The sequence below is a fragment of the Cnephaeus nilssonii genome (genome assembly GCF_951640355.1).
Source record: "Cnephaeus nilssonii genome assembly, chromosome: 14".
Taxonomy (NCBI): domain Eukaryota; kingdom Metazoa; phylum Chordata; class Mammalia; order Chiroptera; family Vespertilionidae; genus Cnephaeus; species Cnephaeus nilssonii.
Window position 1 is genome coordinate 24,943,846 of NC_137085.1, and position 16,199 is coordinate 24,960,044.

General features: G+C 42.9%; 1 protein-coding gene across 5 annotated transcripts in view; it reads right to left on the minus strand.

Moving 5' to 3' along the window:
- Positions 1 to 659: 659 nt before the first annotated feature.
- MSANTD3 (Myb/SANT DNA binding domain containing 3) overlaps positions 660 to 16,199 on the minus strand; it is a 28,773-nt gene continuing 13,233 nt past the window's right edge. For 4 of the 5 annotated variants that reach the window (XM_079790641.1, XM_079790643.1, XM_079790644.1 and 1 more), the window contains 2 exons: positions 13,049 to 13,500; positions 660 to 5,105 (listed from right to left, as the gene is read on the minus strand). In XM_079790641.1, the coding sequence (XP_079646767.1) occupies positions 4,696 to 5,105; positions 13,049 to 13,466 (828 nt within the window). In that variant the 5' untranslated portion in view covers positions 13,467 to 13,500 and the 3' untranslated portion in view covers positions 660 to 4,695. The remainder of the gene's footprint in view (positions 5,106 to 13,048; positions 13,501 to 16,199) is intronic. The other variant, XR_013814525.1, reaches the window with a different exon arrangement.

The window sequence follows — 16,199 nt, forward strand, 5'->3', positions numbered from 1 at the left end:
ACACGACTACATCTCTAAAACAGGGAAGAGTGGGAACGTTGTGGGTACAGACAGAGGGGTTGGAGAAACAGGGCTGGGAAGGAGGAAAAGAGAAGAAAAAACAAACCTCTCCAAGTGAGGGCAAGAAGGAACAGGACCAGCTGGGAAGCGGCCCAACAGAAAGGGAGGCCACGGCAGAAAAGGAGTGTCATTCCATTCGAAAAGCCCAGACATCCAGAAATGCTATTGAAAGGGTAATTCTTAGCAATGGCATTACAGAGCCACTCTTCCCGGCTTTGCCAAATATAATTATCGGGTCCTTCTGGCATTCCCAGGAGGCAGGAGAACCACTCCTTTCCCCTGGTCCAGACCAAGTGCTGATGTGATTGATCTGACACCGCGGAGGCTGCTGACAACTCAAATGCACTCTCTCACCATGCCACCCGGCTTCCTCTGTTCTCTTTAAAAAAAAAAAAAAAAAGCCAATGCGTTTAGGGGCTGCAGCAAGCATACGTGGGGAATAACAACCCCTCTCAGTCAGTGCTCCTTTATACAACATGGGACTTTTTTTTTTAAATGAGATTTATAGATACCATCTGTCTAGAAAATAACTAAAGCTCAAGGTAAAGAAATCATCTTTTCTGATCTTTCTAGTATGAAGTCATTATAAGAGAAGGGGACTGGCACACCACCAGCTGCAATGGAGCTGATGATGGCAGAGGCAGTACCGAATGAGTGGGGTGACAAGGACCCAGTAGGGAGGGGCTAACGTGTCAGATGCACAGGCAGCTGAAGAGGCGGAAATCAGAGCAAAGAGGTGACAGCCAAAGAAATGAGAGGAGATGCCAGTGTTTGAGGCAATGCACTAGTTTGTGCATAGGTCTCTCTTGAGATGGGTCAAAGCCAGAAATGCATCCTTTCTTCATTTCAAGAGGCAGCATCATTATTTTTTAAAATATATTTTTATTGATTTCAGAGAGGAAGGGAGAGGGAGAGAGATATAGAAACATCAATGATGAGAATCATTAATTGGCTGCCTCCTGCATGCCCCCTACTGGGGATCAAGCCCACAACCCGGGCATGTGCCCTTGACCAGAATCGAACCAGGGACCCTTCAGTCTGCAGGCCGATGCTCTATCCACTGAGCCAAACCAGCTAGGGCAAGCGTCATTCTTTCAGGCATCTAGCTTTAAACTTGATCCCTCTTCCCCAACAAAAGCAATCAACTGCCAATCCTGTCTGATTCCACTTCTGCAATGCCCTTCACATTGGTCTCCCTCACTTTCTCTACAGCCTCCTCTGGGTCCTCCTATCATCTCATCCTAACCAGGACCAAACCCTCTTACCTCATCTCACAGATCCCAGTCTCCTCTAACCTCAGTCCGTCTTCTAATCTGCCTCCTGGAGCACAACCTAGGAACTGGGAGGTCACGGTTTGATTCCTGGTCAATGTGGGGCATGCAGGAGGCAGCCGATCAATGATTCTCATCATTGATGTTTCTGTTTTTCTCTTCCTCTCCCTTCCTCTCTGAAATCAGTAACAATATTTTTAAAAAATAAAATGAATTGGGATGGATCTGTTCTTGAATAGAAACACTACACGTACCCTGTAACGTGACCTGGCTCTCAAAGTATAACAAATCCACTATATAGCTTTGAGGGATGGGGAGGGGCGGGTAGGTGGGACTATTTATTTATTTTTGAGTCAAGAGACCTGGAACTGAGGTTCTGCTTTGCCATTCACTAGCTATGGGCCTGGTGCCAGGTGGTTCTTCTCTGAGCATTACTTCCTCACTTCTGCATGACCTCACAGGATATGAACTCCACTCCAATGTTTCTCAATCCCCAATTATATATCATAGCCCCCTAAAAGGCTGACAAAAACTATAGCAGACCAGGCCCCAACCCAGGTCAACTGAATCAGAATCCTCTAGTAGCAGGACCCAGCGGGATTAATTATTTATAAAATACCGTTTCTAATGCATAGCCAAGGTTGAAAACTACTGTTAGAAACTCATAAATACCACTAATGGTAGAGCAAGGGGCCTTAGGCTGCTGACTCAATTATCCTTGATTTGTTCAGTTAGAAATTAGTTGGATGCTTTTATAGTTCCATTATGTGTGTGAGCATTTTCTTGTGTCCTACATTGTTGTTTGTGTGCTTAAGTGGTCAATTCTGAGCAAATAATACCCAGTACACTGTGTACACAAAAATGTACCTAATCCCAATTTTTTTTTTTTTGGAATAAATAAAAACATCTTCGGGTCCTCTAAAACTTTGCTACCGAGAAGGGTGGTGACCAGACAAGTCACCTGGGATAACCTGGGAGCTTGTAAGAAACGCAAAATCTCAGGTCCAGCTGCAGAATCTGCGTATTAACAAGATTTCCAGATGGACAGGTGAAGCAAAGGCAAATTTTTCTCATTCCACACCTGTGCTCCCAAGGGGGCGGGAGGGCATGGAAAGTCAAGTTCTGTCTCTCGTACACTATTGAAGTTTGGGCCTTTATCCAGATGCTTCTTCACAAAAAGGTCCATTTGGTAAAAACAAAGTTACGAACACAGATCCTTTCTTCTGAAGAAGACTAGTCTTCACAGAGATCCTTTAAATAACCAATTCCTTTAAGAGATTTAAAATATGATCATGTATAGTCCGGCTGGCATGGCTCAGTGGTTGAGCACTGACCTATAAACCAGGAGGTCATGGTTCGATTCCTGGTCAGGGCACATGCCTGGGTTGTGGGCTGGATCCCCAGTAGGGGGCATGCAGGAGGAGGCAGCCGATCAATGATTCCCTCTCATCATTGATGTATTGTTGTTTTTTTCTCTCTCTCCCTCTCTTCCTCTCTGAAATCAATACAAATATATTTTTTAAAAAATAAAAAATGATAATGTATAAATTGAATTGATACCCATTTGTTTCATGCAGTTCATAAATAACAAGTATTTGTGTACCTTACTGAACTTAAGGTCCCTAAAGACCCAAATTCCAAAATTATGAGGGAGGGAAGCTTAGCCAATGCACTAAACTATTGACCCATGCCCTGGGATAATTATGATGTTAGCAGTACCCATCTAAAACTGTGCAGACCAGCCTATAGTCAAGGAGTTGTAGCAAATTCTAAACCTTAACTAGAGCAACTCCCTTGCTTTATGGAGAGGAACGACCACAGTCAAGGGTGAAAAGGAGTTACCCAAGGTCCCAGAGCACTTGAGGCAGAACCAAGCTCAGAATGCAGGCCCTGACTCCTAGTCCTACACTCCCTCTACCGCCTCTGCATACCTCCCCAACCCATGGCCTTGAAATCTCATCCTCAGAAGTTGCCGACCAGCCTTGCCTGTCACTTCCCTTCTGCCAGCTACTGCTGTGCCAAGCTCTCAGGGCTGTTTTTAACACTAGGCTACAGGAGAAGCCATATCACACAGCTCAACCAAAATATCCATTTATCAATCCATCTTTCCAAATAAGTTGATAATGGATTTCTTAAAAGCCCGATGCTAACTGTGTAATGTAAACTATATAGCATTACTATTAGCTAGCACCAGGAGCACCCTGAGGGAAGGGTCCTTAGGTGGCTAAAGATTAGAAACAAGGGCAACCATTAACTCAACGGTACAACGTAGGGAGGAAACTACAGAGGGAAGGCCAAACCTGGCACACAGTGGGGGAGGCAGCACCTTTAAAGAACATACACAGTGTGACTATAAAATTGCAAGTCCTTTCTCTTAATAAAACAAACATGACAGAATGTAGAAATCTAAACGAAATTTCTCCCTCAATGTAGCTACATTCTTAGTTCCAACAGTGCTCCCTTTGTTGGCGACATTATTTGAACTCCTCTTTGGGGAAAGACCTTAAAGAGTAAAAGGCAGTGGAGGAGCCACATCAGGAAATATCCTTCCACATGTTGGGCTGTTTAAAATCAGAAAGTCACCCAGCTGGCGTGGCTCCGTGGTTGTTCACTGACCTATGAAACAGGAGGTCAGGGTTCGATTTCTGGTCACGACATATGCCTGAGTGGCGGGCTTGATCCCCAGTGGGGGCATGTGGGAGGCGGCCGATCAATGATTCTCTCCATCATTGGGGTTTCTATCTTTCCCTCCCTCTCCCTTCCTCTCTGAAATCAATAAAAATATATTTAAAAATGAAATAAAATCATACAATAAAATCAGAGAGTCCACACTCAGAGGATACGACTGAAAAATGAGCGAGGTGCTGCAGCTCTCATGGAGGTTCCCGAAAGACCTCTAGCAAGTACTGAGCGACAGCTTCCCCACTTGGAGAGACGGGGGGCCTCCTGGGACAGCCACATTCAATGGGAGGGCATCATTGGGACAGAAAAGTTCTGCTGTCTAGTAAAAGAAAAAAAGAAAGAAAGAAAGAAATCAGCCACACTCCTTTATAGTCACACTTGCATTGGATTTTTAAAAAAATACAACACTCACACTTGGTTCTTGTATGAATTCTAATTAGGAGACAATACATTCAGAATGATAGCACTCATAGTGATAATGTTCTGAAGACTCTAACAGCTTCTTTGCCACGGAAGGGGTACAGAGGGTGCAGCTGTTCACCTGAACGTATTCTTAAATAAGTGACTACTACCACTCTACGTTTCCTAGTTGTAGCTGTTACAGGTTACTGACCGCAAGTTCATGTTCCAGGCTTCCTTTGCCAATACAGATCAAAACCACGAGGGAGCCACCCTCACAGTCTTAGGGTGAATTGGGAAAGGGCCGGTTAAATGAGGAAACAGGCCATTCCTTGGTAAAAGTTTGTAGTTTTCTTTCCCAATACATCTTCTTTTTATTGAGAACTTCCATTTTTATCCTGTGTTCCTCCTCTGCCATCTCACACTCTCGCTCTATCTGCTGGATTTTGGCCACATGCACCTCATTCATTTGTATCAGCTGCAGTTGTAAGATGGACATTTGTTGATGGTGTTCTTCCTCATGCATCTTTTTTAAAGCACCTTCCTGAGAGGTTTTGCTCCTGTAGTTTTTATTGGCTGTTATTCTGACAGCTGAACACGAGGGTTCAGGTTGAGAGGTCCCCTCACATACTGGAAAATGTATGAACTCTTTCTCATCATCGCACAGTTCTCTATTTGAAACAGCAAATGATTCTGAAAAACAGTAGCAGAAAACATATGTTCAAAGATTTTACAGGCAGAGAGTAAATCATCCTATTTCAAAGTCAGGGTCCCCCAGTACAGGCCCTTTCTGAAATAGCGTCTGCTTTGGCCTGCGTGTCTACACGTACCCTTGCCACACCTGACTTTTTAAAAACCCATAAATCCAAAGCAATTTTCCCTTAAGAAGTAATAAGGTGTTTCATCATGTCATTTCCAGGACTGCAGACTGTGGGAACCGGGTCAGAGACTGAGCTTAATCAAGAATCGATGATCTCGTTATGTTGATGTAAGTTCTAAACTGAAGTGTGCACAACTCCGAAAGAGCAGAAAGCCACGTTACAAGGCCAACAGTGGGTTGTGAGCTTGAGTTCTCCCTCAGTCTGATCTCCTTTGCTCACTTTCTCATCCAGCCATGAACACATGTTCCAAGTCCACAAGGGTGTCATCGCTCTGTTTCCTGGGTAGTTATCTCAGAAATGTTCCTTCTTGCAAAATGAGCCTGTCCTCCCTGGCTTAGCTTCCTTCAATCTATCTCTGGCAGTTACCTCTAACACTGCCACCTGGGGGTAAGTATTCAGATCCAAAGACCCTTGTCAATGTCACGCTTAGGTAACCTCTCCCTAGCACTTGACATACTTTTTGAAATGTTTTCCCCTCTATTAGCTCCTGAACCATCCCCCTCTCCTAAATTTTCTGCAGCATCCTCACTGACTGCTTCTTCTCAAGTCTCCTTTAGGGACTCAGACTCTTGCTCCACCCACCTCTAACCTTTTAATACTCCCCCGAGGTTCTTCTCTTTGGTTGTTTTCAATCTACCCTAAGCAACCCTTATAATCTGGTTCTAACCTTCCTTTATCTTCTTTCCTTACTCTTCAAAATACCCTGTGCACCCTTCAATTACCACAAACTACTCACATTCTTAAAGGCCATGCTTTTCTTCACTATTCTGACTCACTGTTCCTTCAACCTGAAGTTGGACTATCTGTCCCCGCAACTCACTCAAACACACACTCTTACTCCATTCTCCCTTTTTCAACCTCCCCCCAACTCCTACGTCCCTTGGGATCAATGCCACCTGCTCTGAGAACCCTGAGCTCTCTCCTTTCCCTACACTTACTCTTCTGTTACAGCACTGAACACACACAGGGTGGGGCAAAAGGAGGTTTACAGTTGTTCATATGGAAAATAATACAATAATTATTAAAGACTAATACAAGAATAAAGTCTGTGTTTTGCATACCCTGTACTGGTATTATTTTGGGACCATGCTTTATTCATGTCTTTAATCAATGAGACCAATGACTTTACCTGGTACACAGTGGGTACCTGGTAAATATTTACTGTCTGAAGCCTTGAACAAAAGGGGGGAAAAGCATATGATACAAAATTATGCCATTTTCGGTGGTGCCACGTTGACACCACTATTTTTATAGGGCAGTGGCATTAGTATGAATTAGGGAGTTTCAGTTAGGAAACCACTAACCCATGGAGTCTTCCCAAGGCTTTCTTGGGAAGTTTTACACTTTCAATAATGAGAACTGTCTCCTTGGAGAAAAATACTATCTATTTATTCACAAGAGTTGATTACATTATTATGTCCACTCCGTTATTCCAGAAGATGGGATGCTGTGCATGTTAATGGCTAATAGGAGAAACCTAACCCATAATACTCTGTTAGTAAAAGGAAAATGGCTACTGTTTAAATAATTTCACTCCAAGGGGTTGGGTAACAAGCATAACTAGTCCCTAATTAAGGTTAAAGAAAAGGTAAAAATTTTACTTTTGAAAGAGAAGGTTAAAAAGAGTACTTCTAGCCGGCTGGTGTGGCTCATTGGTTGAGCGTCGCCTATGAACCAGGCGGTCACTGGCAATTTGATTCCCAGTCAGCACACATGCCCGGGTCCGGGCTTGATCCCCAATGGGGAGCGTGCAGGAGGCAGCCAATCACTGATTCTCTCTCATCATTGATGTTTCTATCTCTCTCTCCCTCATCCTTCTTCTCTGAAATCAATATATATTTTTTAAAGGAATATTTCTATATCATCAAGAGATAATGAAAATGTCTCCCTAGGACTCTTTCCCAAGTCCAATGGCCCCAGCCTCCACCAGATGTCCTTCCTTCATGCTGCCACTGCCTTCCTGAGCCTATGTCTGGCAGAGCACTTGTTAAAGCTGAAGGTTTAACTAGAATACTTTGAACAAAGAGACTAGCTTTTATTCATCCTCATAAAGAAGCCAGCACAGGGCCCAATACACTGCTGGGCCTGTACGAAATGTGTGTGGGATGAACTGGCTCCAACACAGCACAGCTAGGCGGAAAGAGCCGAGGCTCAGGACAAAGCAATGGGACACACTTAACACTAAGAATAGGTCCCTCAGATATGAGCATCAACTGTGAAGAGGATTACCTCATCCATTTCCTTTCTAGTCTTAGATCTGAAAGTACCTTCTTTGAAGACTGGACACAGATATTTTTTGGTACCTTTAGCCTCTTTTCTCTTTGATTTCATTCCAGAGGATACTCCTGAGTTTATGCCCTCACAATCACTTCTCTCTCCCAATATCTAAATGCTCATTTTTATCACAACAATTCTAGGCTTTAGGGAGGTGGTGGTGATGATGATGATGATGATGATGATGACGACGACGACGACAGCAGCTACTATTTTCAGGCATTATGCTAGTGTTTTACAGGCATTACCTCATTTAATCCTTACAACAACCCACTGAAGGAGGTATTATTACAGAACATCAAACACAACATCCAAAGCGGCTAGTTGAAAGAACTAGGATTCCAATCCAGATCTTCACCATTCCAAAATCCAAGGTCAACTAGCACAACACCTAGCCTCTCAGTACTTCACTTACTCAGCTGATCACTTTCGTATCTTAAAATGCAGCCTCCGCACTGTATTCACTACAAAATTACCTATTATTAAGAATGTAGATGTAAAAAAAAAAAAAAAAAGAATGTAGATGTATATTCCAAATTTTGATCTCCAAATTTCTCTCTAGAGCTGTGAACATGAAAGACAGTATGTTCGTGTCTGGGAGCACAGAAATGACTGTAACAACAATCCTTTTTTAGTTTAAATGTGTGCTAACATACATATTTTAAAGAAAAAAGAAAGCCAGGCCTCTTGAGAAGACTCTAGCAGGAGCGGGGGCCTAAAACTAGAGAAGCCTGATGAAGTAGTTAATTAACTCTCACACAAATATTAGCTCCCATGAATGGAAGCTAGTGTTCAGTTGGGGAGAATCTCTTCTTAATTGGAAAAAGACTACCCTGGGAATGGCGAACACACACCATGTAATCTCTCTCCCAGGTAAAACAAAGCCACCCGAAGCAGAAAACAGCTCAATCTTGTGCAAAATGGATATGAAGGCCTAAGGGCTTTCCTGGGACCAGAGAACACAGTCAAGGGAGCGTTCTTTCATTTGGGCAACTCGAGTAAATTTAATATCAGCAGGAAAAGCCTACTATGTAAGTAAAAGAACGGGAAGGAAACTGTGTTCAGGCCAAACACCAGCTCTTCTCAACAGAACAAAGGAAATAGGACTGACTGGGAGAATCCTATCTAATAAAAGGGTGATATGCAAATTAACCATCACTCTGTAACAAATATGGTGGCGCCCATAGCCACAAGATGGCGGCCCCCAGTCCTCTCAGCCCCGCCAGAATCCCCCAGTCCCGGGGGGAGGTGGCCGCTAGGAGTGGGCATCATGAGCGGCCTGGCGGAATGCTTGCTTCGTCACCACAGCGACAAGGCAAGCATTCAGCGCCCAGCCGTGGATGGGCCTCTGGGCAGCAGGCGCAGAGTGGCCAGGCCCCACAGAGAGCTACTGGCTCACGGATTTGTGCACAGGGCTACTAGTGAATAAATAAAAGGTGATAGATGCACAATATGCAATATTATGCATCAACTAAGAAAACAAATTAGACATGCTGCAATGGGAATGGATCTTAAAAACATTATTCTAAGAGAAAAATGTCAAGAAAATGGTATCTATAGCACAATTTCTAATCTATTTAAATGAGAAAAAATATGTGCACAAAACAGCAATGCATGCTTTCAAGAACATGTGAGAGAACACACAATCACATTAGAATGATGAAGGAATAGGAGAAGAGAAGGAAAGTGCTGAATGGTGAATAAATATATAAGTAACACCAAGAGTGGGCTTTTCCCAGACCAGTGATGCCGGTGTGCCTTGAGTGGCAATATAATCCAGTCCCCTATACTTGAATTCTCACCCAGAAGAACAAAGTTGGATTAAATAGTGATAATAGTAGAATTCATTAAGGAATGTTTTTGTGTTAATTACAGCTTTGAGTACCCATGTCTGCATTATTCAAATATAGCTTTATAATAAATAACAGCATATGAAATTAACTAAGTTCTCTTAAAGATATCTAAATACTATCTGAAAGCTTAGTTTGCTTAAATATAGTTGACATTTGTCATCCTACCTCCTGACCACTTCCAGCAAATTTTGTGCTTTCCCTTAGTTTGTTCTGCAAACATGTTCCCCAAAGATAATCTCACTTATCTTAAAATGGAAGATAAGTATCAAAGCCAAATTATCAAATATAAATCTACAGAATACAAAGTGTTTTAACATATTTAAGGGGAGAATACGGGTTTTTTGAAAATACATTCTTAAGTGTTAAACTTACATTTTAAAATGACTGAGTTCAAATACAGATGTACATTCAAGAAAGTCATTGACAAAGCTAATACTATCCTGGGTACAGTGATCAAGATGACAAAAGTGAAATTATCTCACACACAAAAAATTGTTGGAGGGAGGCCTCTAGTGGAATACTGTAAGGCTCCATCCTGGTTAATAAAGTCCCACAATTCTCTGAGTGCCTAATTCTGCAACAGGTATTCTGCAATGTGCTAGAACAGTGCTGTCCTATAGAAATAGAAGCTACATTTGTGATTTTAAATTCTCATACCACATTAAAGAAGTAAAAGGAGGTGAAACTAATTATAGTAACATATTTTTAAGTCCCACATTTCTAAAATATTATCGTTTCAACATGTAATTGATATAAAAATTATTAGTAAGAGATTTTACATTCTTTTTTTTTTATATACTAAGTCTTCAAGATACAGGGTGTATATTTACAGCATGTCTCAATTTGGTCTACACACATTTCAAGGGCTTACTAGCCTCATGTGACTTATAACTATTGTATTGGACAGCACAGTGTAAGAGATAAAGTAAAACACATACATACGCATGCGTGCGCACACATACACACACTCCATATGTCAAAATACACGTGATGTAATGAGAGTCATAACCCTATTGCATATTTTCAACCTTTTTCCCCACAAGGACCCAGAAGGAATGATTGACAAGTTTAGCTTTCTTTTTATTTCCTAAAAGTAAATTAAATGTAAACTGAGTTGGGTAACACCAAGGCTGTTTTAATGTATAGAAAGAGTTCCAGTACCTTATCTACTTGTGTTAACGGATTACTTTGGACACACTCCCCAACTAACAAAGCACCATGGTTCTCTACCATACTACAAATTTGACCTGGAGGCAGGAACAGGTAACATTTGCCTATATTTTAATAATCACCAGCAAAATGAGAAGTCTCATGTGCCATATATGTACAAACATCCAATTTAATATCAATCTCTTTTACAAGTTGGTGTCTAGCAAATATCATGACAGGAAGGACACTGAGAGTCCATATTTATCCCCTTCTTGCTGGAAACCTATAAATTGTGTTTATGAATACATGAATTATATCATTTTCTCCAAAAAGAAAGAGGAAAATACTTATGAACTTTCTAGATCCTACCCTAGAATTTGAAAATGGGGGAATGAGACTGTCCTCTTAGAACCACCCTTGAAATCAATACAGAATAATACAGATCAAAGATTTGCAAAGTGAACGAGCAGCAGTCCACACCAGCACCTTCCTAGGTAACATCTCCCAGGGGACAGAGACAATTTGAAAAGTAGCCCTGCTATTCACCTCCTCCCCTCCCACCCCAGCACCAGTCCCTTCACTGCCTCCAAGGCCAGCAAGATGGAGAGTAGCTGGCTGAAGCTGCAAACATGTCCAAAACAAGGACACTGCCTATTAGCAGTGGGCCGATCCCTACAGAAGCAGCAACGAGAAGGGGCAAAACAGAGCGGACAGGTGTCCACATGAACACTGTTTGCTGGAAGGCACTGTGGCTTAGGACTCAAGAATCAAAATTCAGGCACAGGGCTCCTACACTGGAAAATGATGCATGATGCGCATGACATTAACCACCGCTCTTGCCCAACTGGCTCCCTGGACTTAACCTTGGTCAGATGATCAGCAAGCAAACTTCTTTAAAATATATATGTAATATATATTTTATTGATTTTTTACAGAGAGGAAGGGAGAGGGATAGAGAGTTAGAAACATTGATGAGAGAGAAGCATCAATCAGCTGCCTCCTGCACACCCCCTACTGGGGATGTGCCTGCAACCAAGATACATGCCTCTGACCGGAATCAAACCTGGGACCCTTCAGTCCCCAGGCCGATGCTCTATCCAGTGAGCCAAACTGGCTAGGGCTAAAATATATTTTTATTGATTTCAGAGAGGAAGGGAGAGGGATGGAACATCAATGATTAGAGAGAATCATTGATCAGCTGCCTCCTGCACGTCCCCTCACAGGGGATTGAGCCCGCAACCCAGGCATATGCCTTTGACTGGAATTGAACCTGGGACCCTTCAGTCCACAAGCCAACACTCTATCCACTGAGCCAGCTAGGGCAGCAAGCAAACTTTTGATTGTAACTTAAGTTCCCAGGATAATCTGCCTATGGGGGGCGGGGGGGGGGCGGGCGGGGGGAGTGCTAATTGAAACGTGTTATTCAGTTCACTTGGTTATTATCTTTTTCTCCCTACACGGATAACACTCTGACTTTTAATTAACTAGTCCCTCAGAACTCAAACTACTCTGGGGACACTAATAAGTGAATTTCTCATCCTGCAAGCCACAAATCAGATGTTCCTGTTGCTAGGTCTTTAGTGCACCTTATGAGCAGCCTTCTGATCTTCCCAGAAATTATTAAGTGTGTCTTGTGCAAAGTACAACGAATCTTCATGTAAACTAGCCATTCTTATCTTAAAAGAGGCAGGAATTATTGTATTCTCTCACCCTCTTCTTGCCTGGAGACATTTCAATGGCCCCTTAATTCCAACCTCTTAAAGCTATGACATACTATTATTACTTCCTTGATTATATGACATCTTTTCCTTCCTGAAGAACTCTATATAACCTACTTATCTTTTCAACGAAAGCATATTAAAAAGAAAATAATTTTTCCCAGAATTCCTCAAGTTACCAGGAGTGCCACAAACCAAAACTGTAGATCACAATATAATGGTGGGTGGAAATGCTGTTTTTTAATCTGGGTGAATGCTAAATGGGTATTTGCTCTATTAGTCTCACAACTTGTATTAAGTCTGAAATAGTTCACTTTTACTAGTAATGTGGCCTTTTGCATGACTTCATACAGTGCTTTGCACATTATGGGTCCTCCAGAAACACTTCTTTGGGGGGAAAAAAAGATTGAATGAGTGAAATATACCTTCGAACAAATCCACTTCATTATATTTGAAACAGGTTGAGATAAGCAACTAAAGTACTTCATTAATGACAACTATATTGGTGTAGCCCCTTCGTTTTCCTTATTCTTAAGTAATAATAGCGATAAGAGAGATAGTACAAGGATATAAACAAGTACTTCTGGTTTTATGTGCTATGTGACTTGAATGTTCTACGTACACGGGAGACTCTGAATGGGGAAACTCAGGTTTGGTGTGCAAGTTTCTTTTCTATCAAGTCCCCTAGAATTCAGGATTTTAAAATGCACACGGCGGACAGGTCCCCAGTGAGAACATGCAAGCCGAGCTCAGGGCCATACCTTGGGCGGCGGCATCAGGGTGGTACTCGGGCTCTTCCTCGGGAGGGCTCTGCAGGAAGTAGAGCTGCTCGGGCAGCATGCTGGCGATCTTCTCCTTCCCCAGGACGTGGCTGCTCAGGAGCGGGCTGACGCTCCGTTTCACCTTCTCTCTCCTTTCATGGGCCATAATTTTTTTCGTCCGGGCCTTGATGTTCTCCCAGCACTTCTTCAGCTGTTTGAAATCCCGCAGGGACACGCTCGGCTGAGAGTTGTACTCGTGGGCGAGCGCCTGCCAGGTCCGTTGCTTGAGGGCAATAGTTCGCGCATCACTTTTCTTACATTCCAGCACATACTTGTACTTTTCGACCAACGCAAGCAGGATGCTCTTTTCCAATTCTGAGAAGTATTTGGCAGGTTTTATAATTTCGTTGTTTTGCATTTTCCACTCTGTTTCTCCTGGCCGTTAAGCTATCCTGTAAAGGGAAGTAGGAAACAATCATTACGAATGCCAGGAATAAAAATGTCAGCAAATCACTTTATGTAAAGCTAATCCCTGCTTTGATCCCCTTGTCTGAAACACAGCACTCCTTTCGTTTCTGCTAATGTTGACTTAGGACGGTCTCAGGAAAACAGAAGTTTACGAGGAGTGGGGTTTTACTTCACAGATGTTCGCGTAGGTCCTGTGTTGGAGGTCTTGGCCATTCTGAGAACATCGGCAGAAAAATACAAGTTGGACAGCCTTTATGGAACTTCAATATGGAACTCTAATTTGTTAATGTATCTGTTTCCTGCATCATGTGAGGACACTGATTACTCCCCGAATTCAGAATGTTAGGCAGCTTTCCAACTAAACAGCTTTCTCAAAGTTTTGTCACAGCTGAAGACCGAGAAGCCACTGTGCAACCAAAATTAAGAGATCATGTAAACACGATCAAGATTTCAGAATCACCAAGAAATCACCCAAAACACCTGACATTTCCATCACTATGTCTATGACCGTGGATACAGCCAAGCTCCTAGGGGAACCTCAGGTTCTTCATCTTTAAAATGAGGGCTTGGAGTCTGTGATCCTTAAGATCTAAAAGCCATGTTTAAAAGTCTACAATCCTATGTAAATAATTTATATCATTCCAGAGGTGAAAGGGCCGGGCACTTAGAGATTGAGCCCAATACCTCTCTTTTCTTTCTTTCTTTTTTTCCCCTGGATATTTCATACAAATGGAATCATACAATATGAGGGCTTTTGTGACTGGCTTCTTTCACTTAGCACAGTGATTTTCAACCTTTTTCATCTCATGACACACATAAACTAATTACTAAAATTCTGTGGCACACCAAAAAAATGTATTTTTTCGACAACCTGACAGGCATTGGTATAATTTTTATTTCTTTAACTCTGGACAGCTCTTGTTGTGTTGGCTGTTGTCATTTTTTTAATTTGATCAGCTAAGGGAAAAGCGATCCATGCCCCTGACTAAATAGTTAGGTATTGCATGTTTTAAAAATTCTTGTAGCGGTTGAAAATCACTGACTTAACATAATGTATTCAATGTATATCTACCCTGTAGCATGTATCAACACTTCATTCCTTTTTACTGCCAAATGATATTATGGATATAGCACATCTTATTTATCCATCTATCCATTAATGAATTTTTATTAAGATATAATTGATATAAAACATTTATTATTTTCAGGTGTACAACATAATGATTCGATATATAGAGAGCAAAATCACCACAATAAGTCTAGTTGACATCCATTAAACCACATAGCCACAATTTTTTTTCTTATAATGAGAACTTTGAAGATCTACTCTCTTAGCAACTTTCAAATAACCAATACAGCATTACTAATGATAATCACCATGCTGTACATTTCATGCCTAGGACTTAACTATTTTATAACTGGAAGTTTGTACCTTTTGACCATCTTCACCTATTTTTCCTATCCTCTACCTCTTGCCTCTGGCAACCGCCAATCTGTTCTCTGTATCTATGAATTTGTTCCTTTTTAAAGATTCCACATACAAGTGAGGTTACACATTGTCTTCCTCTGTTTGACTTATTTCACTTAGCATAATTCCCTCAAGGCCGATCCATGTTGCCACAAATGGCATAATTTCCTTTTTTTGTAGCTGAATAATATTTCATTATATATTTATACACTGAGTGGCCAGATTATTATGATCTCTGAACGCATAATAATCTGGCCACTCAGTGTATATCCTATCTAATAATAGAGTAACATGTAAATTACCATCACTCCGCTACGCCCACGATTGGGCGGCGGCAGGCTGGGCGGCGGGAGGCTGGGGGGCGGGACTCGGGGTGGCCTATCCGGCCATTGAGAGGCACGGATCCGCTGCCACTGAGGGGGGCTACCCTGCTGTTGAGAGGCGCAGGGGGCGCCCCCTGCGCCTCTCAACAGCAGGGTAGCCCCCCTCAGCGGCCGCGGACCATCAAAAGTGGGGAAGCTGGGTGCCTGTCTGCTCCGGCACCAGGCCTTTCAGAAGCCTCCGCCACACCGGAGGCTTCTGAAAGGCCTGGTGCACCAGCGGACAGGCACCCAGCTCCACCGTGAAAAGCGAAAGCGTGTAGGGGACCCTACACGTGCATGATTCAATCATGCACTGGGCCTCTAGTCCTATATAATAAAAGGCTAATATGCAAATTGTCCCCTCGACCAGGAGTTCGACCAGCAGGCAGGCTGGCCAACCGCCCATGTCCCCTCCCACTGGCCAGGCTGGCCGGACTCCACCCATGCACGAATTCATGCACCAGGCCTCTAATATATACATACATATATATATACTAGAGGCCCAGTGCATGATTGAATCATGCACGTGTAGGGTCCCCTACACGCTTTTGCTTTTCACGGTGGAGCTGGGTGCTTTTCACTGGAGGCTTCTGAAAGGCCTGGTGCTGGAGCAGACAGGCACCCAGCTCCCCCACCCACTTTTGATGGTCCGCGGCCGCTGAGGGGGGCTGCCGCGGACACCTGGCTACCCTGCTGTTGAGAGGCGCAGCTGGGTGTCCACCAGCAGGCCCCCTCAGCGCCCGCGGATGTGGCCGTTGAGAGGCACAGGGGTAGAGTAACATGTAAATTACCATCACTCCACTATGCCCATGATTGGGCGGCGGGAGGCTGGGGGGCGGGACTCGGGGTGGCC